The following is a 27640-nucleotide window of genomic DNA, read 5'->3' on the forward strand; positions in this document are numbered from 1 at the left end:
ATGCATACATGTAAAATTTGGTTACAAAATGGTAAATTCCTTCTCCTAAGCAGGTTAGTAATGACTACTCAGGGTAGGCAGTGCATTTTTGCAGTTATGGAGTGCACGCCACTGCCGATAATGTTAATACCTTTCGATCAATAAAAAAAAATATTAAGACAGGTTGGAGCCTATTTGTTACACACAAAACAACAATTGAAACAAACAAAAATCAAATCATATCTCTTTATAAAATTAGTATAGAAGTTTAGATTATTGAATTATTGAAATCAAGTGAACTGTCAATTTATTTACATTTTTACACTAAGATTAGAGTCGACATAGATCAAATTTAAGAAATGAAATCTCATAAATTTTATAAGCTGGTTTAAAGGCAAAAGAAGATTAAAAACACACCAAGGGAACAGCGAAAGAATCGGAATGTCAATTTTGTATATTAATTGCTATTTCGGATAGCTAAGAGTTTAATATAAAGGAGATGGTCCAAAATTCGGGAGGTAAAATCTAAATTTACTTTTAAGAAAATTTTTCGACTGTATTTGTTAGATTGCCAAAAAGCAGACTGTGGCAATTATTAATTATTAATTATTAATTAATAGTTATATCAATTATTAATTATTAATTAATAATAAACAATTAATGCTATATTTCTTTTTTTTTTTTCCTTTTTTTTCAAATTTTTCTTTTCTTTTGTGTTTGCTAGCCTTTGAGATTAATTTTTTTTTTTTTTTTTTGTATGTATTAGTTTTAAGTTATTATGTAGGTATGTGTTGTGTTAACAAATAAATGATTTCTATTCTATTCCAAATTCCAATTTAATTTCCAATAAAATTTAAAAACCCAGGATAAGTCATTGTACCCCAGCGGAAATAAAAGAAAATATTTTTTTTAACTATTTTTGATTATACAAATCTACAAATTTATTTCTTTTAATTCTTTCGAAATAATATTAATTCTCCCAAGAAATGCAACAGTACTACAGGTAATCATGGCGGATTGATGACGTTTTCAATGCAGTAATCGATTTGACGTTTACTGTCAATTGTCATGTCATAGTTGCTTTAAGGGCGCCATCTTGTTATAACTCAAAAACTTGGGTTTTAATTTTATTTATTTCTTTATATTTAAATTTTAATAAATTCCTTGTATTTTTTTGTAATCTTAATGATACGGGGTACAACAGTGGACCTGAAATGGACCATCTCCTTTTGTTACAATTTTATATAATTTATTGATACTTTAAATTGTCTTTAGGTGGTACAGAGTCATGATAACCCAGTGGATATGACCTGTTCCTTCGATTCGTAGGTTCGAATCGTGATCGAGCATTCACCTCAAACTTTTCAGAAGTTTTAAGAATTTAAATATCACCTATTTTATGCGTTAAAGGAAAAACATCGTGAGGAAACCTGCACACCATAAAAATAATTACCTATACATATTCATAACCCATCCAGGCGTACAGTAACCGCATTGGGTGCCATTAAATTTCGCTAAACGACTCTGGACTTCATGATACCCGGTAGTCCGATTTCCGATGCCTTCGACCGTCGTTACTTCCCAACCGTGGCATGATAGGACCGACACAAGACACTGGAATTGACAAGTAAAAATTAATTTTGTCATACAATTATGAAATTCACACAAGGTGAAAGTTTGTGTAGGTATATGTTCGCGTTAAAGAAAGAAAGAGAAAAGAAAAATGCGTTCATTTCGAAATTATGCCACACATCACAATATCTCCAGTACACTAGGACATCCAGGACAATACCCTGCGATGTGTGGTTGTGTGCGTGCTGCGTTGTGTGTGATTGAAGTAATTTATTTGTTTTTTTTTCATTCTTTACAAGTTAGCCCTTGACAATCTCACCTGATGGTAAGTGATGATGCAATCTAAGATGAAAGCGGGCTAACTTGTTAGGAGGAGGATGAAATCCACGCCACTTTCAGTTTCTACACGACATCGTACCGGAACGCTAAATCGCTTGGCGGTACGTCTTAGTCGGTAGGGTGGTAGCCACAGCCGAAGCCTACCACCAGCCGATTTTGGTTTTCATTTTCAGCCAAATTGGAATAGATATACTATAGGTTATATTATTTTAATTACTTTCGTCGTAATGGAGAAAATTATTTGCTAAAAATGATTGCTTGATGACTGGCTAAATGTATTGCAAAGCATGCTGGGGACCCAGGACCTCCGTTTTGTAAATCCATAGCGCATATCACTGCGCCACGGAGGCCGTCGAAAATCCATCAAAAGGTTAAGCGCAAAGCGTGCAAAGGAAAAAGCATAATATTATGTACACATGGCCCGCTCGTCCATACGGCGAACGGAGCAGTCGCTCCAGGCGCCAAATCCTAGAGGGCGCCTAAATGATAATCCTACTCAACCGTGGACGGTACTGCGCCTGATTTCAAGTGGTGACATGGTCGAGATCTTCGCGTTCCATTCTTAGTTTACACTCATAAATTGGTAAAGGTATCTACTTATTATTAGGAACAAACAGGATAGGCGACATAATTGGATCTCGCTCCATTTTAAAATTTACTTCGGGCGGGCGCTGTATGTACATACCTATTTAAATCTAACATATTTAAACTCAGCAAAAACTCAAGCAGGCAGTACGAGTAGGGTAAAAAATAGGCATTTGTAGTCACTGTTAAATACGTTTTTAATGATGATCTTATCCTAAACAGTCTTTATTTATTAGACCTTGGTTGATGCTTATCGAATATAAAGCTAACAAAAAACGTAGTTTTTCTATTTCTATGGTAGTAGATAATTATAGTCGTTCTGCTTTCGGAAAACACCTTGGCATTGGTTGTATTAGCTCACAATACATAATTGTAAACACAAAGTAACCAGAGTGAGTCTTTACAAACTACGTGCTGAAGCCGGTGAAACCAATAAAAAAAAACAAAAGTCACGTGACTTTTGTTTTTTTTTAAAAAACTACGTTTTTATATTTGCTTTTTATTCGATAAGCATCAACTAAGATCTAATAAATAAACATAATTGTAAACACAACACATAATTATAAACACAAAGTAACCAGAGTGAGTCTTTACGAACTACGTGCTGAAGCCGGTGAAACCAATAAAAAAAAACAAAAGTCACGTGACTTTTGTTTTTTTTTTGTCTTCTCCGCATATACAAACTTTTTTCTAAATTTTTATTTAAAAAATTAACACTAACAACAATTACGTAAATAAATATAATAATCAATAATAACCAATAAAAAAATACTCCATCTTATCCGGTTCCTGTCGTACTGATTCGAGAATGTATTAGTTTTTGAATTTTGTATTTGTGACGGGTACTACACCGTGGTGTTACGTACGCTCCATCTGTGTATTATTGATTAATCTGTGATTGTAAAGTACATACAAATGTACACACACACAAACACACAGAAAGCGATTGAACGAGATATGCTCGTTGTATGTCTGCGTGATCGAATCAGAAATGTGGAGATCCGCAGAAGAACCAAAGTCACCGACATAGCTCAAAGAGTCGCGATGCTGAGATGGCAATGGGCGTGGCACGTAGCTCGAAGCCCGACATTGGGATCTCAAGGTGCTGGTTTGAAGACTTCGCACTAGGTATAGAGCACGCAGTGTTTGTCGACCTCTCACTAGGTGGACTGACGACATCAAGCAAGACCGCCATTACCTAATGACAATGAGTGCCATTAAGACATTAGCGCCGCGTCACCGGGACTTGTTTCGTAGCGCGTTTACTCACAGAGTTGACAGCGAAAGTTTTCACTTCATTGGTAGGCGGCGATGCCGCGCGGACGGAAACCACGCAAGCGCCGCATCCGCCTTCGTGGCACATCGCCTTCGTGCCGCGGAGATCCGCTACCGTGCGGATGTATTCATTCAAACTCACATCGGGACTGTACTTGCCGTCCGCTGCAATAGCAATGACAGATCACATCACATCACATCACACTAATATATAAATGCGAAAGTTTGTGAACGTACAGTTGAACGAACAGTTTGTGAACAGTGTGCCTAGTGGGAGTTTTCAATATTTTCATACTGTTACTATCACGTTGACGTAAACGCAAATTTATATGGAATTGCAACATTTGTGTAGTGGTGCCACTAGATGGCGCTATTTCAATTCCTTAGAAATTCGCGTTAACGTTACGGGACAGTAACAGTATCAAATTTCCATTAGGCCCTTTGAACGTAGAGTTAAATGTTTTTTTTGGAGAAATAAAAATCTTTAAAGTTTGTGTGTAAGCGTGTATGTTTGTTCCTCCTTTGTGTTGCGGCTACTGAAGGGATTTGGCTGAAATTTGGAATGGAAATAGATTTTACTCTGGATTAACACATATACTTTTCATCCTGGAAAAATTCATGGTTCCCCAGGGATTTATGAAAAACTGAATTCCACGCGGACGAAGTCGCGGGAGTCCCCTAGTACAACATATTTTTTAAAATAATATGTAAGAGTAGGTAGAAAACTGTCGCCTATAAACAAGTAACACTTCGTAGAGCATACGAGGGGTCTATTAATGCCTAAGTGTCGCCTTGTATTCATCAAAACTTTAGGTGTTAAATTATTGTGTAGAATAATATTTTAGCCTATGCCTACTTAGCTATTTAGCTGGGTTATGCGTACATATATATTCTGTGGTTATGACACACATCGCAGGGTATTGTCCCAGGACAATATTCTGAGCATATTAGGAGAAATTGTGATGTTTGGCATAATATTTAAGTAAATATAACATTTTCTTTATTTCATATACTATTTTCAAAAGTATTATTTTTTTAACTTTGGAGATGGGGGCTAATTTAGCCCCACTAATTTGTTAGGTGTTGCGAGTTTTTATGGTTATTAGTCTAAGTATGTTTGTTTTAATTTTTTTTCCTCGTTCCTCATAAATTTGGAAAGATCGTGTATGAGTGAGTACGGCAATAGAACAGAGGGCGGGAATCGAATCTACGATCTCTCGGCGTTGAGCAGTGATGTAGCGTGCCCAATATCAAAATTAGTTGGGGGGGCCAAACGAAGGATAAAGATTTTTTCACAAAAGAAACAGAAATGCTTCTTTAAAATACATATGACAGTGACTAAATCTATGTAGGACCGGACCTGAGAAAAATCAGATTGTTTTTTTTTTACTTTATTTATTCCTGAAGTGAAAAGGCATAAAGGCAGTTTTTTTTTTTCGGGAAGCTTTGAAAGGAAGAGTTAGGTTGTGAATTATATTTTACTAATTATTGCTTTCACACGTAAGGGGCCCCTTTACCGTATAACTATTGAGGCTGGTGTATAATTTTGGAATATTAAGTAAAACGACGCCCTGCGGGTCTACCCGCGTAGTACCCTTTCCTGTCAGAATACGACAGCTAAATGACACTCACAAACAACATGATTTTCTATTGATAAAAGAATTTTCAAATTTGTTTCAATAGATTCAGAGATTACCCCTAAGATACCACAAACTTTACCTCTTTATAACATTAGTATAGATTTACAAGACAAATATAGAAATGTTTAAACTTTAAAAGGTTACTAACATGTTCACCTTGTAGCAGAATAATATGAACTTTAGAACATAACAAATGTTACACAACATCGGTAATTATAAATATCATTGTATAGACTCCGCGCCACGAAAGAAGTCTCTCGGCTAAAACCTGAACTAAAATTGACAGCGCCTTACACAAATGACTATGGGGATGATGACTAGGTTTGAATATATTAATTTTTATGATAAATTCGGGTAAATAAGGCCAATGTTATCTAATTTATACATAAAAAGCAAAGATTGTCTGGATATTTGCAAAATAAATAAGATTATAAAATTTAAAAATCCATAAAAAATCTTTTATCGTAATTAGATGAAAATTCATACAGTTTTAGCTTCCTTACATTAAATGTGACATTTTTTAATAAGTAAACAATAAACATAAACGCACAAATAACAAAGATATTAGTAATTTTGTTTCAATGCCTATACAAATCTAACGATCATTATGTACCTACGACGTCATTAGTTCTTGCCATTTTGTATGGGGCGTTTTTCAGGGATCCGCGGCAGCGCCGCAAGTCTGACTCTTTAAATCCCTGTAGCTCTGAAAGTAATGATCGCAGATACCCTGTTACTTTTACAAAATTGCTTTACTATTTGCATACTCTTAATTTATATATAATTTAAAAAATTGTCATAATCCCTATTAGACCACCATTACCAAATGACAATAAGTGCCATTAAGACATTAGCGCCGCGTCTACGGGACTTGTTTCGTGGCGTGGGGTCTAGTATAACCTAGTGAACGCACTTAGTTTTTCTTATAACCTGCGGGTACCATGGACTTTTCCGGGAGAAAAATTAGCATAAAAGCCAATAAAATCTATCTTAACGGTGGGAGAATGTTGATTAAGTTGATAGTCAAACTTTACGTTTCGTTCAAAAACGTTTACGTTCAGTAAACTAAAACTACTTGAATTAATAAACGTAGTTCTTTTTACTATATATTTCAATGAATTAAAAACAAAATTTTACAAATTATACACGAAAAATATCTTCATAAATCACTGAATCTATTGTTGAAAATCGCATAAAAACCGTTTAGTAGTTTTTGATTTTATCCCGATCAGACAGACACGTAGACGCGGTGGAGGAATTTGTTTAATAGTAATAATTATGTAAATAATAATAATAATATCTATTTATAATTTTTTAATAGTTTTCTTTTATATTTTATTAACATTGTTCTACATTTAAAAAAAGGAAAAATAAATAAAAGGGAAGAAAAATATGTAAATATTATGAATACTTACCCTCGTATTGAACTCCGTTAATTTTAAAAATAACTTTCGTCATTATTGTAATACAATACTTATTTAAATAACCAACCACTAAAAAAATGTTGAAAAATACACTTTATTACATATGCAATTAATTATTTATTACATTTCTATAATTATAATATTATGTCATTACACTAATCACTACTGACATTTTCGGTATAAAATCATTAAATATATAAACTATAATAATAAAATATATATGCGCGAATAGATGGTGTTACCCATCCAAGTGTTGTATGATGTAGTGTAACTTTAATATAGCTACATCCGCTTTTAACGACTGATCCGAATAACCATATATTACGCAAAATGGCGCACAGTTACACTAATAAATCAACAAAACCATCATTAGGGAAACCGCTAACTATGGCCTAACCCTATAATTACTGTATGTACTCATTAAATACACAATCCTTTTGTTTCTATTGTTATAGTTTTTAAAAAGATTTTTTTTTTTTTTTTATTCTTTACAAGTTAGCCCTTGACTACAATCTCACCTGATGGTAAGTGATGATGCACTCTAAGATGGAAGCGGGCTAACTTGTTAGGAGGAGGATGAAAATCCACACCCCTTTCGGTTTCTACACGGCATCGTACCGGAACGATAAATCGCTTGGCGGTACGTCTTTGCCGGTAGGGTGGTAACTAGCCACGGCCGAAGCCTCCCACCAGCCAGACCCGGACAAATTAAGAAAATCTCAATCTGCCCAGCCGGGGATCGAACCCAGGACCTCCGTCTTGTAAATCCACCGCGCATACCACTGCGCCACGGAGGCCGTCAAGATACGCTAATTGTAACGTTACATAATCCTAAATTAGATGTTTTAGGAACATATTAAGTAATTAGCAGACACCTCGCGGTTTAACCTTCGTAGTTACCGTTTCCGTGAGAAAATGGTGATAAAATATAGCCTGTGTTACTAGCTGATTATGTAGTTTTCCTTAGTGAAAGATTTTTTTTAAATCGGTCGATATGTTTTGAGTTATAGCGCAACAAACTGACATATTTTTTTTGTTTCATAAAAGATATTTACTTGCACATAAAACCAACCAACAATTTGTTCATTTAGACGACGACCAACTAACTCTCTACTCTCTAGACTCTTACTTTTGAGAAAGTTAGAGAATACATATAATTTGAATATTTAAAATAATATATTTTGTTAATTAAAAAATTAAACAAACGTTCTTAATATTATTGTATATTTCTTGTTGATTAAAAAATATTATCATAAATTTATATTAATTTTATATAACTTTAAATTATTTTGTTTTATTATTTTATTTATTCGTGAGGGTTCAGTTACATTAGGAGGAAATGTTCTACTTTGTGTTCAACCGCCATGAAAATATTCTCCGCTGTGCAAGGTATACCTGAAACAAAGTAAATACATAAATTCATTTATATATTCATGCATTCACAATATTTTCATTTACAACGTATTCATTCAGTTAGCGACTTTACATAAAACCATAACTTTTATTACGTAAAGCTAGCAGCAAGCTAGCTATACGTAGCTGACTTAGCAGACGTTGGTTTGCCTTATCGCTATTAAAAACAAGAGTAGGTGGGTCATTTAGAATTGTATGTATTTTGCAATAATAAAAAATTAAACAAAATGACAAAAAAAAAACATAAAACTAGTAATTGAGCAAATAAAATGATAGATTTTATTCATCATCATCTCATCGTCATCATTTAACCCAAATTATCCATTTTTTCCCCCAAGACAAGCGTACCAGTCCGGGATTTTCGTAAATAAAAGAGTTGATCGTCTCATCGAGATGAAGCTACTCACGAAAAATTAACTTGATAGTAATCAGTTGTACAAAATGTTCTACGGATCCCTAGTACCTACCTAGTTTTAGCGGACTCAAAAGTGATTACAAAAATAAGAAAACTAATGTCGAACAAAGGTCAAATTCATAACATTTGTCAGGACAACTTAATTAACAAATCAAGCTGTAACCAAAATAAGACCCTAGAATGGCAGAGAATGACCCTGAGTGAAGTCACGCACTTGTGAACGTTGTGTGTAGGGTTAAAGGATCCTTCGACTGTTAACAAACACTCTCCTTTTCCACTCAAGTCTCTCCCCCCGTCTATCCCAAGTAACCCATAAAGAATTACACAACAAGAGATGTGTACGGCTCGAACGCCACGAGCACACTGAAGCCGTCCGTACCGCAAGTCGTTGCAACGCGGCGATAACACTAGTATAATTTAAAAAAAATAATGTAGTGTATGACAAACGAAATTTTGAAAAATCAAAGTAGTGTATAGCAAAAATGAATGAGTTAAATGAATAGCAAAAGTCATACACGTGGGTAAACGTGTTTCAAATCTATACCTAACTTTTTTGCTCAGCAGCAAAAACACTATTATTTCAATATTATGATCTGTTATTGTTGGTTTTATAATACAATTTTACAAGTAATTATAATGGCCATCAGTGCATTCATTTGCGGGGTTTTACATAAATTAAATCGTAAATAAGCTTAATATTTATACATATTATTAAAGATACAAGTATATGGGTCGTGATAGCCCAGTGGATATGACCTCTGCCTCCGGATCCGGTGGGCGTGGGTTCGAATCCGGTCCGGGGCATGAAACTCCAACTTTTCAGTTGTGTACATTTTAAGAAATTAAATATCATGCGTCTCAAACGGTGAAGGAAAACATCGTGAGGAAACCTGCATACCAGAGAATTTTCTTAATTCTCTGCGTGTGAAAGTCTGCCAATCCGCATTGGGCCAGCGTGGTGGACTATTCCCTCTCATTTAGAGAGGAGACTCGAGCTCACCAGTGAGCCGAATATGGGTTGATAACGAAGTATATGGTTAAATATTCTATTGTCGGAAGACAGTTTGACATTGGTCATAGATAGTAACCTTGTTTGTATATGTGCCTGCAAAAGTGTTAGCAAAAAGGAACACGTCTTAAAATCATCATCTAAGCATGGACTACCTTAACGGTTTTGTTGAACGAGTTTCAAATCACTTGCCTTTTTTACCACTCTAATAGTCTAGGAGCCGGGGAGCATTTTTACAATTTATTACTAACAAGTTTCGAATAATGGGCGGAGCACATTGTTCAAAAAGCCGATGGACGTTGGGGTCCCAAGGTGCTGGAATGGCGACTTCGTACTAGAAAGCGCAGTGTTGGTCGACCTCCATCAGGTGGACTGACGACATCAAGCGAGTCGCAGGGATTCGCTGGATGCAGATGGCTCAGTATCGTGATGTTTGGAAGTCTCTACAAAAGGCCTATGTCCTTGCATTGGAAGTCCATCGGCTGATATGACGATTACGATGATAAAGTTATTTTGAATAGCTTCATCATGATGAGACGCACAACTTTTATATTTACAAAAAATATTTATTCTGGTAGTTAACAGGGTTACTAGGTAATGAAAATTTCTGATGAGATAGGAACGAGATAACGCACCATGCAATTTGTAGGACAATATGTCTGTTAAGTTGTACAACTATTAGTTAAGCAACAGTAAAAAAACAGCTGGTTAGTAACAATTTTCGTTATTGATTACAGTTGGTAAGACGGAAGTTTATCAAAAATTGTAACTAACCAGCTATTTTTTTTATTTTTGCTTCATTAATGTTATACAACTTAACACCTATAATCTGCGGTACGTTATCTCATACCTAATAACTGTTTTAGCTACCAGAATCAAGAGTTTTCGTAAATATAAAAGTTGAGCGTCTCATCAAGATGAAGCCATTCACGGAAAATTAACTTGATAGTAATGCTCCCCGGATCCTGGGATATAAAGTGTAAATATTTTAAAAATGCGTTCTTGCTGCTAACCTTCCTTTTTTTTTACACATTTACCTTAGTAATGTAGTTCATGACAAACCTATATCCAGCCACTGGTCCGGGTAGCCTGCGTCCAGCCGCGCAGATCGGACGGCCTCGCGAAACGCGTGCAGGATTATTGTGGCCAGACAAAACGCTGGCTCTCCTGTAGCTAAAATAAAGATAGACTCGCTCAGTTTATTGATAGTTGTCTCTTAGACTAATGCTTACTTTAACTATCTATACTTATAATATAAATTTATTTTATAAATGAAATCATCTATCTTAGAACCCTTATCAAAAGCTACCCTTACTTTGGGGCTAAATAGTAATGTGTATTGTATAAATATATTTATTTAATTAATAAAACTTTATAAAAATTAACAATGTCAATTATTATAAATTTAAAATAATTATTTTTATTTATTATAAATTTAAATTTAATATACTGTGTAATTCTTAGTTTTAATTTATATATTTTATTCGTCATTCTATTGTATCGACCTGCTTATAAATTATAACAACATAATTATACACCAAGTTTTGTTAATTTATTTATTTCTTTTATCATGGTCGTGGAAAAAGTATTGTATACCACTGCACGTAATTAGCGATCTTAGCAGCACTCGTGATATTTATTGTGTACTGCAGCTTTGCCTTAGTGCACCAAAACACTCGTGGTACATTGTCCACTACAGTGGCATAAATAAGTGTTATATTAAATGTTGTTTTAGTTTTAATTTTTGTAGCTTAGCTTAGCTTTAAGGTTTACTTACTGAATAAAAATATCTTTCTCTCTTAAAGGATTTCCACGTATATGAAATCACGGGCGTCTACCAGAAACAAAAGCAAACAAACCTTTAGATTGAAGTAACCCGTGCTCATTGCCAGCGTTCCTCCGGAAGTAAATTCTCATGTCAGCAGGAATGTCCTTAATCCCCGGAGGTTTGTACGTCCAGGTTCGATTTGTCAGCAGTTCCCCTGTAGACTCGTCGTAGACCAGGTTCTCTGACGTCCAATACCCGAGGCCCATCACGAATGCTCCTTCGATCTAAACAGTTTGTTTATTTTGTATAAGTAATAGATACAATAAATAATGTTTTCCGTTTTACGGCAAAAGATAAGTCCTGTCATGTATAATATCTCGTTGTTTTAATCGATAATAATTAAATAGTATTACAGAGTAAGGTAGGTATATAGAGAATTACCCTCCTTCTGATACAGTCGCGTAAAAAGAAAACGCATTTTCAAATGAGACAAGGCAATTCGATATAACGTAGGTATTGAGCACAAAATCACAGCCTCAACTTGTTGCAAATAATAAATAACTTAAAATATATTGGTGGTAGAAGACCCACGAAAGAATAGGGGGGTAAAGTATAGCCTATAGCATCCAGAGACAGTGCAGCTTCCCAACAGTGAAAAAGTTTTTCAAATCGGTTCAGTAGTTCAGAGCCAATGCAATCAAAAATCAATTTTTTCCTCTTTATAATATTAGTATGGGTAAAAAAAATATTCTGCAGTGTACTGTTTTGGGGATATTGGGTGTTAAATTCGTATATCTTTGTCTTTCTAGATATTTAAAAATTAAATAGTTGTAAAACATGCTTGACAGTCTTTCTATTTAACCGACTCCAAATGTATGATGAACGTGATGTATGTAAAGTTATCGTTATGCGTGTTGTTGGTAAACTTAAGTAAGTTTAATATACCTTATGTATAAGTTAAATTTACAGATTGCAATAATTTAAAAACAATTAGAGACATTTTAACAATTGGATCAATATACATTGCGTTATTACAAAATCATAGATATGAATAATAAATAATACCTTGTTGATTATGGAACCCAAATTTAAAAGGTTATAAAATTAAAATATTACATAAATAAGCTATATTTAATCTTGATCCGTGACTCTAAATAAATGGTAAAGTGATTTGCATAAAAATGGTTTGTGTAAAAAATATTACGTTCGACTTGGCCTTCATAACATCATACTTATTAGATAGATAGTATCTAGTAGGTACGTATGATTATTGAAACAAGCAATTCTTGTATATTTGTACAAATCACATGTAATTATAGTATCTACTTATTTTATTATAATTATTTCTATGTTAGGGCAATCTTTTTGCAATGTGTCAATGTGGATATTTTCAACTAGCCGTCGCCCTGCGGTTTCACCCGCCTGGTTCTCGTTCCCGTAGAAGTACGGGGAAAATACATAGTCTATAGCCTTCCTCGATAAATGGGCTACCTAACACTGAAATAATTTCTTAAATCGGACCAGTAGTTCTTGAGATAAGCGTGTTCAAACATCCTAACTCTTCAGCTTTATAATATTAGTATAGATAATTTATTTTTTATCTCAAAAATATAACAGACGAGGGTATATATTCCTTGTACCGGATCTCGTACTATAATTACGTTAAATCTAGATAAAGAGCTTTTATTTGGTCAGACGCTGTCTTAGCCAACAAAAATACATATTTTCAACCTTCTTCATAAAAGTAGGGTATATGACCTACTTATATGTATATTTTCGCGATTTTCTCATAAACTACTGACCTTATTTGGATTTAAAATTTTATAGGACATTACAAGTTCGTAAGTAATTAATAAAATTTAAAATTTTGATAAAACCCCGAAGGTCATGAAATTATTAAATAATTACACTTTTGATCAAGTCGTCAATATTCTCGGTCAGTGCGCTTTCATTTGAGACTCCTTTGGAGTATATTTGCCGACATTCGGCTATTTTTCCACACTTTAACCCCTCAGAACTTTTAAACGGCTCAACGGATTTTCATCAACCATGTCTAAGAACACTACAAAACAAAAATTAAAATCGCATCATCCATTCGGGAGCTAAGCTACAGACAGACTGACAGACAGACAGACACGTCATACACATACACCTTTCTTTTTGCGTTGGGGGTTAATAAGAAATATTTTTCATAATCAAAATAATCGAATAGAAGTTACCTGGCCCACATCAATCATAGGACTTAAGCTTCTTCCGGTGTCTTCTAGTATGTCAACTCTTCTGACGTCATGATTACCAGTTAACATGTCAACTTCAACTTCTAAAGCACACACAGCATACACATTATATGGTTTTAATTCATCTTTAGAAGAATACATATACGTAGCTTGTAAATCAACACCATCTTCATATGCTTTAGTTATAAGTTCCTCCCAAGTATATGACCCTTTAGCTTTAATAGGATTTAATCTATCTAGAATAATTTCACAAGCTTTCTTTGTAGCAAACGCAACACACTCACTGCCAATACTTGCACCAGTTACCATTGCGTTAGGTGAGATTAAACTTGTACTAGGTTTTATTCTTATTTTGTCCAATGGTACACCTAGTACATAAGCGCATACTTGAGCTACTTTTGTGTTCAACCCTTGTCCCATAGCTATGCCACCATGACAAATGACCACCGAAGCATCTGCGTGATAAATTGACACGACTGAATTATAATTCCCAAAGTAATAAATTTCAAATGTCATTGGCATTAATTTCAAAGCCCTTTTCATCCATCTGTTTTGTTCATTGAATGAAATCACTTCTTCATTTCGTTTATCGTATTCACAATCATTCTTCAATTGATTTATCATATCGGGGAACGGGTTATTTTCTGCTTCCATATTTAAAAGGCGAACCTGTATAGGGTCCTTTCCAATATTGTATGCTATGTATTCCATTATATTTTCTATCATTGCGATTCCTTCTGTGGATGCTATAAGTAAAACAAGTATATATACTAACGTTATAAAGGTCAAATAATTGTTTCTTTGTTTGGATAGATCACCCCCTACTCGTTTCTTACCACCGAATTACATAAATTATTTTTAATTTTGACAGAACACTAACTTGATTTTAATTTATATCAATATTATAAATGCGACTGTAAGTCTGTCTGTCACCTTTTCACGGCTAAACTACTGAATCGGACAAAATTTGTTATAGAGATAAATTGCCCTTTGAAGCACAACATATAATCTACTTTTAACCCCGGAAAATCTCTATGCTTCCCACGAGATTTGTAAAAATAGAATTTAACGCAAACAGCGACGAGGATGTCCGCTAGATTCTATTAAACGGCGATCAAAAACGTGGTAATGAGTTAGCGATGAATAAAATGGATGCGTCTCGACCTTTGCTCACTTAACAATGACCTTAGACGATGTAAACAAGTGATGTATGATTACAATAAAGGTGCATGATTTAGGAGTATATTTTAACTTAACGGAATTAGTTTTACGCAATTCATCAGAAAACGTTGGAACCGATATTTATTAAAGAAGCTAGGTAGAAAAATATGTCAAAAAGTACTTACATGGTGACCTACAAAACGTGTTAGATGCTGTATCAGTGATAATGCTATTAGATTCAATCTGCCATCGCTTTGGGTCGTAGCAACTGTAAAAGTGTGCGATTGTCCGTGCTGATATGTTTTCATTGAAGGAATAGCCGTGGTCTTGATGAAAGGTCGTTTTTAGATACTGAATAAGGCCGTCATCATTGACGCCTACCTATTAATCAATTGCCAATCAATAACATTATGTTAAATATACAGGATGCTCGGGGGAATTTCCTATAACTCTAGGGTTATATTCTTTAACAAAAATTCATTCAAAACTTTCAAGGAACATGTTCTAAAATGAATATTTTCAGAGTAAATAATGTTTCTTTTGTAAATAGATCCTAAAATGTGTCCCTTATACGCATCTTTATAATAATGACGTGTTTATATTTTAAAATGCAACTCTGTAGCTTTGTTACATGGATAGTCGGTATAATTTGAATTATTTTGTATGAAAACATATTTTTTTTTTGTAGTTTTTAAAATATTAGTTATGAAGTTCGGTTCCTATTAAGTGGTTTCGTTAATACCTTGAAGTTATGGGAAATACTCCCGAGCAACCTGTATATGCAATATACTTAGTACAGCTCAAAAACAGTATGATTTTCAGACTTACCTCGAAATTGCTATTTAACGGTAACCTTTTGCCAACGGATTTCATATTGGTTATTAATGGTACTACAAATCTACAAGTTTTTCTCTCTAAATATGCAACTAAAGCTGCTGAGCACGCTATTTGTGATGGTCGTGATATTTTACCTCCATATCCACCTCCCAGTCTACGGACTATTACGTTAATTCTAAAATTTTATTGAAAAGTTATTCGTATTTGTTAATACAAAATATTAAAATTACTGCGATGCCAAAGGCGAAGCAAAATTACATCGATAACTTCTGTGATACGCTCCGAAACATATCTTGTAGCCTTTCGAGAGGAAGATAACTTTGAGTCGATGTTTCAAACTGTGTAATTTTGTTTGTTTTCTAAGTTTTCTTGCCTCTTAGAATATTATTAAAGGTAATCAAAATATTGATCTTATTAAAGTTTAGAGTGTATAGCCTGAGAACTTGAACATTTTGTTCGCTAACTGTTAGTAGAATTAAGTAATACCTGTTTACTGGAAGGTTAAGACATTCAGCTATAGCCACACTAGTCAAATCTAACCATTGACATGACGAATATACATCTAATCCGTCTTCTGTAGGGACTGCAACAGCTGTTTGAAGTTCCATGTAATGATGATATTGACCTTTTAATTTTAATTCTCCACTTAACACATGTTTGACATCATTTCCAGCGTCAGTTGGGTCAATTACTTGATTATTAGTAATTCTGTTGTTCATTTCTGGAGATTCAAGTACACTATCTATTGTCAACAATGGTTTCTTAGTACTTTCATAAGAGTATAATATTTTTACCAGCTTGGCAGCTTTTTGCGCAGTCAATTCTCTGTCAGCAATAATAATTCCAGTTGGTTGTCCATAGTACATTACTTCTTTTGAACATAGAATTTCCTCATCCACGTCCATAATTGGGATTTTCGATGGTGTGAAGGTATTGTTTCCTGGAATATCCTTCGCAGTATAAAAACCTGATACTCCAGAAATATTCTAAAATTAGGTATGAAAATAATATAATAATAATTATAATATTTAACGAATAAAGTTGTGGTTGGACTTACAAATGCTTGTTTGGTATCAAAACCACTAATGATACTTCCAGGATTTACATCAGCAGTAACAAATGCAGCAAATACTTCTTCGCTCATTGCAGGGATGTCGTTTGAATATTCGGCCTCACCAGCACATTGCACCAAAGCTTCTAACTTTGACACAGGTTGATTTAAAGGCCATAAACTTTCATCAGTTTCAAAGCTTTGACTTCCTTTTGAGGTTTCTCTTTTGAATACCTTCCAGCCTGATCGGTATGTAGGATTAATTTTATCATCAGGACAAAGGTAAAGAATTGCCTGAAATGTATTATAATTATACCTATGGAATATAAATAATGAATAGGCAATGCAAAAATTGTGAGGGAATACTTACTTTGTAGTAAAGACTAATAGCAAGCATTTTTCTGTATTCAGCCGAAGGTTCTGGTGGATTTTCGATAGGCAGTATCTCTTCTTGTAGACTCTTTAGAACTAACTGCAATGTCTCATTAGTAAAAGGATCTCTGCCAATTAACATTGCCTCAGTTGTAGAAGCATGTATGAAAATTTTTGATATTCCTCCATAAACTAAGGTAGCACTTTCGAGAAGCTGAGAGTTGTGATGGAATTTGAACAAAAATCCAGCATTGACAATTGCATGAGAATTTTGAGCTCTTGGCATAATCTTAAAGGATACAAAATATTGATTAAATAATAACTTTTAAATAACATATTTAAAATATTGTTTTAATGTTAATTACCTTGTAGGTTTTAAGAGAGCAACACTGAGATAAAGGTGGAAGTATGACGTTTACAATAATTTTTCTATTCATATCAAACTTTAAAAATTCAGGAAGCGCCATCGTTGTGTTTTTTCCTACTTCTTCAGCTAAAATGCCGTCGAATAAAATTACTATCCTATTTTCTTTTTTATTAACTTAGTTACTTGGAAGTATATTACCTATTGTGATTAATCCTCCAACAGTTTCAAATAATAGAAACAAATCTGATTGAAAATCATTATTAATATGTTTAAGCATCAGGTTTCCACCTATTGTCCCAATCTGTAAGATTATTTGGTAATCATTTTCTTCTATACGTAGTAAAAACAAAAATATACTTAATTACCGTACTTACATTTCGGACTGGCATATGAGCTACTAAATCTAAATGATTATATAGTTCTTGTAGATATTTAAATCCATCATTTGATGCAGAAATGTGACCAAAAATTTCCATTAATTCTGACAAAGATATACCTGCTCCAAGTATTAAATTGACATCCAACACATGTTCTTTCAGTTCATATACACTAAATATATCTATAACGGTAGTTGGGTAATCACCAAGTTGGTTTACACCTTAAATAAAATTAGTGTCACTTTTATCACAACATTATAATCAATATAGGTAGTGAATTTATGTAATATTTACCTTGTCCAGTATTTCCCGCAATCAATTTGTAGTTATCATCACTTTGTATTGCTTTAAAGACATCAGCTAGAGAATATGCTTTCACCCATTTATATAACGCACTTTGAACCATAAATGTCTCATTTCTTAAATTTTCTATTATGCACCAATTATTATCTTTGAGTTTAAGTTTATCACTGTTCTTGTTCTGTTTATCTTTAGTTGAGCACTTTTTATCGGAATATTCTTTTAAACAATCTCTTGTACAGGATTTTAATGAATGTAAATCTTCTAAATCTATAACTATATCACGTAATGCTTCATCAGCATCCATAGCAAACGATTTGAAAGCTTCAGCTATTGGTCGATAACCAGTACACCGACAAATGTTACTTGCAAATGAATTCTCCACTTCCTTAGTTGTTATATTTTTATTTTTGGACATGTAGACACTATAATAAAAGTTTTGATTTTAATAAAATCAATTTATCCACTATTTAATAACTACAAATCTGTCTGTTCAATAATTTGGATTCCTATTCATCATAATATCATTCAGCCCATTGACGTTAACTGCTGGACATAAGTCTCTTGTTTCTCATAACACTATGGTCATGAACTGCCTGCATTAAGCTGTTCCCGAACTATCCTTAGCAATCCTCTCGTATTCCTACTATTGTAAAAAAAATGGAAAAATAGTAAAAAAACACAGGTTATTATAAAGTAATAATAGGTGTTATAGTAACTGAAACGTGTGGAGACAATACCTGTACATGCTCATCACAAAGCCTGGTGAACAGTAACCACACTGAGTACCATTAAATCGGGCGAGCCTTCTTTGGATCTCATGGTATCCGGTCCTTTCGCTACCAATGCCTTCTATGGTTGTCACATCCCATTCGTGACATGATAAAATCGAAACCAAGCACTGGAAAGTTATGTAGAGACACTTAATCATGGAGCAATTGTCAGTTAGTTTTACGGCAACTCTTCGAAAAACACCATTAAAGACCAAATTTTAAAAGTCTCCAGCGAAAGGTTTTCACAAAGCTAAGGGTCTGCCGACACGAGACATGATTCCTTATGATGTTCCGTCGAAAATACGTAATGTACTTGGACAATTGTGGATCTGAATCCGAAAGCTTTGAAACCTTCCAAAGCCATGACGGTCCATATTTCATAATTGGTTATCGTACATGTCTATGGTTACCTCAGACCAATTATTGTTAGGACCTGCCTCGCTAGACGTTACTTTTCTGTCAAAGTATATGATCAACGATCTAATGCGATTATAAAAATTGTCTCTATAGTATAGATATTTTATAGTTGTAAGCGTGTTCGTCGGTTAAAGAGCTCGGTAAAAATACCTTTTTGTGTAGTTGAATGGTGCAAAAAACGGGCAAAAACTTCTAGTTTAATATCAATACTAATATTATAAGGCTGAAAAGTTTGTTTGGTTGAACGCGCTAATATCAGAAACTACGAGTCCGATTTGAAAAATTCTTTCAGTGTTAAGTAGCCCATTTTTAAAGGACGGTTATGTATAGATTATATACAATCCCCGTGTTCCTACGGGAACGGGAACCACGTGGGAGAAACCGCTCTGCGTCATCTAGTAAAATACGAGAATATACCAAAGCTAAGCTCGTTTTCCTCAAAAAATTACAGACAATTTTATTCGTGAATTTGGGTGCGATTCTGATCCTTCTATTAAAGGTCTGAGATGCTAAGAGACTCTATGTTTGCTACTCTATGACTTTGATGAGGCCTTAATTAAATGAAGTAAGTCGGGCTAAGCTAGGCTCTATTAGTATTACCCAGTGTCTCTGATAACAGCTCAAGGCCGTCGGTTCCGGTCATTACTAAGTCTAGATAATAATCGTTACTCAACAACCCATTAGTGAAACCCATAGAGACATCTAATCCTTATCGCCCCTTATTTTTGTCTTTCCCGTCACTAATAAAAATTCTTTCTAGTGCGGTTCTCCTCGATATCGACCCGCCACTTTTCCTGGTTTATTTCTTATTTTCTGTTTAGCAGATCCCAGAGCGAATCAAATCTAAAGTAGTTGGGTTCAAGGTTATTCCAATAGTCCAACAACTGCACCTGCAACCTATATTATGTTTTAAGATAAAAGATAAGATAAATATACTTTATTTGCACACCACAAAGACAAAAACAAGTGAAATAAAAAACAAATTAGGAAGAGATCAGCATACAAAAGGTGGCCTTATCGCTAAGTAGCGATTTCTTCCAGGCAACCTTCGGTTTAGGAAAACATCAGCATGTGGCGTAAAACAAAAATAACCATAGTATTAGTAATACACAAACATACAAATAATTTACATCCTAATATATAAACAATATTACACAAATACCTACAATAATGAATAAAATACATATCAAAATATACTAATAAATACATTAAATTGAAGAGAAATATATATACAGATCGTCTTTACTGACCAGATAATGAGTCTTTACGGCATTTTTAAAAATGTCCAGTGTCTTTGATTGCCGTATGTTTAAAGGGAGAGCATTCCATAACTTATGTTTTCTCAAAGTTATAGCAATTTAATCCAACCTTGTGCTGACGGGTCGAAAAAACCTACCGCTTCTTTTACTGGCGGAAAAATTATTGGGGCACAATTTGACCCGCCGCCTCACCAGGCGAAGGTTTAAGGTTACTTGCCACAGCCAAGGTATATATGTAATGAGAATGATGTATGCTTACAGAGTTTACAGCAAACGTTTTGATCTCGTTGCTTGGGGGTTGAGCTGTTCGTATGTTGACCACACAAGCGCCGCAGCCTCCTTCCCGACACATGAACTTGGTTCCGCGAAGGTGCGCTACATTCCTTATGTACTCGACGAGGGTTACATCTGGACTGAATTTTCCATCCACTACGAAACGAAAAAGGTTAATAACAAAGTCAAGTTTTCAAAGACGTACCGCCAAGTGATTTAGCGTTCCGGTACGATGTCGTGTAGCCCAAGTTAGCCCACTTTACATCAGGTGAGATTGTAGTAGTAGCTAACTTGTAAAGAATAAAAAAAAGCAAAGTCAAGTAATGGAAAATATTCATCAAAATCATGGTAGGTCTTTCATACGACAGAATAAAAAAAAGTGTATAAATTATTTTATTTTTTGCTAACTACATACAACAAGGTAAAATACTTATACATAACCCATTTGTTTTGCTTAAAAATCTCTTTGATTCTGTGAATATCACACTAATATAATAAAGGCGAAATTGTGTGTGTGTATATATGTTTGTTCCTTATTTTCGCTGCGGCTGTTTACCCGATTCATTTAATGTCTTTACTGATAAACCGATTTGGCTATAGCAAAGAACTTCGAAATTAGATTTAACTTAAATTTAAATTTTTGATTTAAGGAAGGCTATAGGCTATATATTATCACCATATTCCTACGGAAACGGGAACCACGCGGGTGAAACCGCGCAGCGTCAGCTAGTAATACCATAATTTGCTACTCTAGATCCAGATGGCCTGTCTGGCCTTTTTCTATGTACAACACGTAAAACATTACAAAACAATATATTAGCTTCAGAGGCCTCTCCCACAGTACCACGTAACAGCTTCCGTTTTTGGAACAATTTCCATATTAAAGCGACATTCGAGCCTTTAGCGACTGCTTATTACATTCGGAAATAGAGATGTACCTTAATTAGTATCATAATATATTCCGTGCTGCAATTTCATCTGTTATTACGTTCCAGTTGCTTCCAATTAGTGACGCAGCGTTTCTAAATACTTGTGTAGGAGCGTTAGATAAACACATCGTATGTGATGAGTTAAAGCCTGTTTATGTAGCGCGATATTAGTCACCTAGATCTTGGAGGTAGTCTTTTGAAGTTCAGTCAACATCAAAGGTTGTAAATTACATATCATAAGACAGTTTTGCGCCATATCCCCTCTTCTAATATAAGAAGGCCTGGTCCTGTAATGGGCCCTTAACACGTTGACTGTGCGGGTTATTTTTGGTGTAGGTTCAAGTACGTCCAACGTTTTTTTTATAAGCGATGTTATGTTCTGTAAACTTGAATTTCAGGTTTACAGGTAATGCATGGAAGTTCCAGCTAGATTTTCGAGGGTTACATGTTATGCACGGACGTTACAAATAAAAATACATTCATTCAATTCGCGGGATGACATTTGTTACATATAATCTCAATTTCGTATTTCAATTAACATACATCAAAGTTAGTGAATTACAGCCTATGGCTACAGACCAATCAGGCCTGTAGCCATGAGGCATATCGATTCTTTTACTACAAACGCTAACGCTACGAAAATTATAAAAATGTATGGGAATGACAGATCCGATCGATACTTGATCACGTGACCTGCCGATAGCAAATGTCATTCCCATACATTTTTTATTTTTTCAAGTGTTTACGATTGTAGAAAGAGGATCAACGTGCCACATGGCTACAGGAACTGTAAAATGATTTTACTAATTGCAAAACTTTTACACACATACGTGGATAACTACCTATATAAATCACTAAAGTTTTGTTCAAATTGGATGCCGTTTAGGAACGTTTAGAGGGCAAAGAAAAAATCACAAACATCTCAGTTATTATTAAAAATATCATCTAATTTATAAGTCAATTAAAAAGTTTATTTAACTTACCAAAATTCCAATTCAACTGAACCAAATTCTTAATTGAATTTAACTTCTTCATTACGGGGACATACATACTTGTACGTTTTGTTTGGAAGCAAAATCAATAAATACCTATCAGTTGCGTACCAGTATGTAATAACTTTGAAAAGTTTTGGTTAGATACTGTTTTGTGAACCAAATAAATAAAATAAATAAGTTCTTGACAAGTTTTAAGAGCACAAAATCTTGGTGCTTAGACAGAAATAGTCTCTAAAATTGTTTTGTTTTTAAGTCACGCAATTTAATTTAAACTATGTACAACTAGATACGCAACAAGTCGATAGAAATGTATATTGTTTAGGTTTGTGGTTCAAATTTATAGTAGGTATACTAGCGGCCCGCGACTTCGTCCGCTCTTAGACCTCCTTAATCCGACCCTCTTGCAAAAACCATTCTTAGCGGACCTTTACTATCTATAAATTACCTCCCTGCCAAACTTCATCTTTGTACGTCAACTATGTTTAAGATTTCGTGACCTTTAGCATTTATATGTATAAATAATGATTAGCGAACGTCCGTGACTTTGTCTGCGCGGAATGCTGTTTTTTACCATTTTTTAATTACTTACCAGCAATACGATCGACCAATGTGGACAGACTTAAGCTGCCCATCAATATGATTTTAAATTAAACTTTAACTTAAATTGGTTATATTCCGTCCTTAATTTTATAATTCTCTACAATTTTCTTTTGTCCTGACATATATAACAAACACCAAAAAAAGAATTAGCGAAATTAGTCCAGCCGGTCACACGTAATGTTGTTTGTGACCAAGGAAAATAGAGATTCCTTTTTTATTAAATGTATTTTGAAGATGAGCAATTAATTAAAGAAAGTTACCTTTATGTTCTTTCCCATTAATTTTGAAAACTATTTCAGCCATGTTTTTACCAAAGTTCAAATAACATATTTTTTTACAGCAACTAAAAAAGCTGAAATGCGCCTTTTTTCACCAAGAATCGCTTATAAACTAAAACCTAGTTATTATGTAATGGTTATTTATCTATTTATTTAATTTTGAAGCCTATGCATGAGCAATCGTTAGTAATTGATAATTTTCTGCTAACTAGGAGTACCTGCAATCTCATTGCATAGAAAAATGCAATTGTTAACCGATTTTACCGAAATTGAGTACAAACATACATAAAAATTCAAATTTTCTGTAATTTTCCAATTTTCTGCGCATGGTTTAAGAATCTTTCAACCAGACCTTATAGAAGAAGGAATATACTCGTAGAACTTCGAACCCACTTCGCTGCGACACTGCAGAATGGTGAGTTTATGGTGAATAATTTAAATTCTGTTTACTATCAGGTATTAATAATAACAACCGGGACGGAGACCTAAACGTGCTCTCCGAGCCTCGAAGGTGTAATACCACCGTTGTCCCAACTTGAAAAATCTGAAAATTTCTTAGAAGAAAGAAAAGCTCAGTATCTAATATAGGGTCTAATAGGGACTCAGGGTTCGAACTCTGGCCCATGTAATTTGCTGCCAAATATGCTAATCACTGGACCATAGAAGCAGTTCACAAAAAGGCAATAATACTACGACACGACCGCGACTTCGTCCGCGTCAAATCCAGTTTTTCACGCTATGGATATTTTCCGGGATAAAAAGAGTCCTACTAATTTTACGCCATCGCAAACGTACTCTATTTTCTAGTGAAAGTCCCATTAAAATCTATCCAACCGATCCAAAGGTTAGCCTGGTCAAACAGACAGATTGAAAGAGAGATTTTCAAAAGTTTCTCAATTCTGTTGTAATTTCATGTATAACTTGTAAGCACTATTGACGGCCTCCGGATTACGTAGGTCTTGGGTCCGATTCCCTGCTGGTTCGATCGAGTTGTTTTCTTAACTAATCCAGGTCTGGCTGGTGGGAAACTTCAGCCGTGGCTAGTTAGCACCCAATCGGCAAAGTCGTACCGCCAAGCGCTTTAGCGTTCCAGCACGATATCGTGTGGATTTTTATCCTCCGCCTAACAAGTTAGCCCGCTTCCATCTTAGATTTCATCATTACTTAGCATCAGGTGAGATTGTAGTCAAGGGCTAACTTGTAAAGAGTAAAAACAAGAAAAGAAAATACAGTTCTTTTATTAGTTTCTTGAGAAAATACATTGAATACCTAGCGGCAGCTTTATGCCGAGTGGGAGACATTTATTTGGTCAGTGCACTTTTTTATTGTCTGTATTTATTTTTTTAGTTTTTTTTTGTAGCTTGGCTTAGTTTTAAGTTTTACTGGCCAAATAAAAATATTTTTCTTTCTTTCTTTTTTCCTCCACCCTTCCATTTTATTTATATGTTTGGATTTATTTTGTAACAGAGTATAAAACCCTGAACATACTGACTAGCTACATTATGTAAATGACACGATAAACAGCCCATTACCGTCAGTGTAATGAATGCTAATTTGATAATTCATTAAACGTGTTTACTTGCTAACAAGTCGTCAGTAATTTTGCTAGTTACTGTAATTTTCATGACAGTGCTGTGCAGGGTTATTTGTACAGAAACTTTTGCAGTGGTCAAGTATGGAATCCGCTTGGATTGTTTTCTTACATCTATACATAATATTATTATAAAGCTGAAGACTATGTTTGTTTGCTTGAACGCGCTTATCTCAGGAACTACTGATCCGATTTGAAAAATTCTTTCAGTGTTAGATAGCCCATTTATTGAGGAAGGCTAAAGACTATATTATATTATCACGCTATGATCAATAGGAGCGGAGTACCAATGAAAAATGTTTTAAAATCGGTGGGGTTATTTCCTGTTGAGAGCTTACGCTGCGTGCGCTGCGTAAATGGTTAAAGTTTCGCAAAAATCAAATAAAAGTTCAAAAAAAAGTCGAAGATTTGTGAAAAACTGAAACCCACGAAGACGAAGTCGCGAGCGTCCGCTAGTTTATCTATACTTATAATAAAACTGTAGCAGGTCCAATTCTGTATGAAGATATTTTAGAAATTTATGTTGGAGGGCATTATATAATCGATACTGAAGCCTAAAATATATTTTTTTATTTTTTGTCAGTCTGTCTGTCCGTATTATATTATGTTGACCGGGCATAACGCTGAAATAACTGAATTAATTCAAATGAAACTTGACACGATTTCAGATGAAGAAGGCTGTAGGACACTTATTGTTGCGAAAATGAAATAAAAAAAAGAAACAACGAAGGCATGATATGTAGGTACACTAATAAGTTTGCATCGAAACTACTAGACCGATTTTATTTATTTATTTTATTTATTTATAATAAGCACGCCAACAATACACATAATAAACATTAAAAAATCAAATAAAACATGTCACATGAAAGAATTCTGATATGCATATAAACAATAGGCGAATATAACATTTATATAATCATATGTCAACACTTATCCAATTATAAGTCAAATTTATAGGAAAGATTTTTGATTTAAATTTAATTTAATTTTGATTTTTAAGTTTTAATTTTTAACGGATTTCTAAACTATTTTGTGACCTATAGAAAGCAACATTACCAGATATTACATAAGCTAAGATATATTATTTAAATACATTTAGAGGTCCGTAAGAAATGTTCAAAAAAAAATAAAAGATTTAACTAAAATATATTTTTTTTTTCAAAAAATGTTTATAAAAGGCCGAAACCGGGGCGTGTCAGTTAGTATAGCATAAGTAGTGCGTGTTACAACACAACATTGGCTGTTGTGAAATTCCATTGCATTGACATAAACGCGCTGCCGGAACTAAGTGCTGCCTTCAGGAGATACGAATCATTGGGCACTACGTAAACTGTTGACTAAAGACAAAATGTAACATTTTTTTACTATGTTTTTCACACATAGTGGCGAGGGAAGTAGCGAGGTAAGTAAGCAGAGACGTGTGTGGCCACGTTTACTCGTCCTGCCACATTTTATGCCGCTCGTCCTACCCACAACTACCTATTTTGCCCTAGTACGGGACTTGCCGTGGTAGCCCAGTGGATATCTCTGCCTCAGATTCCGGAGGGTGTGGGTTCGAATCCGGTCCGGGGCATGCACCTACAACTTTTTAGTTGTGTGCATTTCATGAAATTAAATATCACGTGTCTTAAACGGTGAAGGAAAACATCGTGAGGAAACATACATACCTGAGAATTTTCACAATTCTCTGCGTGTGTGAAGTCTGCCAATCCGCATTGGGCTAGCGTGGTGGACTATTGGCCTAAACCCTCTCATTCTGAGAGGTGACTCGAGCTCAGCAGTGAGCCGATTATGGGTTGATCAAATCACTATTTAACCCAATGGGTTGCAATACTAATTATAGAAAAACTAGTAACACCTAATATAAAAACTGTCATTAGTTTTTTAATGCCTATTCTAGTAAAAGAATATCTATACTAATATTATAAAGAGGAAAACTTTGTTTGTATGTTTGTATGTTTGTTTGTTTGTTTGACTCTAATGAATAATGAATAAGCTCAAAAACTACTGGACCGATTTTAAAAATTCTTTCACCATTCGAAAGCTACATTATCCACAAGTAACATAGGCTAAATTTTATTTTGGAAAAAAATAGGGTTCTGTAAGATATTTGGGTTTTTCGGACACAAGGTGTAAAAAATCAACCAGAAAAGTAGTGTAGGGGTAGGTAGGAATAGGGTAGGGGTAGGGGTAGGCTAGGGGTAGGGTAAGGGTAGGATAGGGGTAGTTGAAAGTTTACATCGAGTTTCACGCGGACGAAGTCGCGGGCGTCGTCTAGTCTGATATAAAACAAAGTTCACACGCTCAGTGGTACTCATAAAATACTACCAAGTAGGTACACATAGTGATAAATAATTTGCTTAATGACATAGAAGCAGACAGTGGTGCACTGTATCGTGAA

The 27640-nt window shown here is 34.5% G+C and overlaps 2 protein-coding genes across 2 annotated transcripts in view; both read right to left on the reverse strand.

The window, feature by feature from the left end:
• The window catches only part of LOC112057810 (uncharacterized), a 44385-nt gene extending 37142 nt beyond the window's left edge, over positions 1-7243 (reverse strand). Inside the window, exons 1-3 of the mRNA XM_052886335.1 lie at positions 6806-7243; positions 3746-3915; positions 1433-1593 (exon numbers count right to left, since the gene is read on the reverse strand). Coding sequence (XP_052742295.1) covers positions 1433-1593; positions 3746-3915; positions 6806-6848 — 374 coding nt within the window. The 5' untranslated portion in view covers positions 6849-7243. The remainder of the gene's footprint in view (positions 1-1432; positions 1594-3745; positions 3916-6805) is intronic.
• Positions 7244-8037: 794 nt separating this feature from the next.
• Positions 8038-23670, reverse strand: LOC112057856 (xanthine dehydrogenase-like). Its single transcript, XM_024098423.2, has 16 exons — positions 23628-23670; positions 20830-20999; positions 18862-19022; positions 18116-18546; positions 17819-18042; positions 17643-17745; positions 17443-17570; positions 17076-17366; positions 16712-16999; positions 16141-16640; positions 15646-15829; positions 15003-15198; positions 13639-14402; positions 11511-11703; positions 10714-10824; positions 8038-8209 (listed from the first exon to the last, which is right to left on the reverse strand). Exons 1-16 carry the CDS (start codon positions 23668-23670, stop codon positions 8139-8141), a joined length of 3858 nt encoding a protein of 1285 aa, XP_023954191.2. The 3' UTR covers positions 8038-8138.
• Positions 23671-27640: the final 3970 nt, after the last annotated feature.

This window comes from Bicyclus anynana, chromosome 16 (assembly GCF_947172395.1).
Source record: "Bicyclus anynana chromosome 16, ilBicAnyn1.1, whole genome shotgun sequence".
Lineage (NCBI taxonomy): Eukaryota > Metazoa > Arthropoda > Insecta > Lepidoptera > Nymphalidae > Bicyclus > Bicyclus anynana.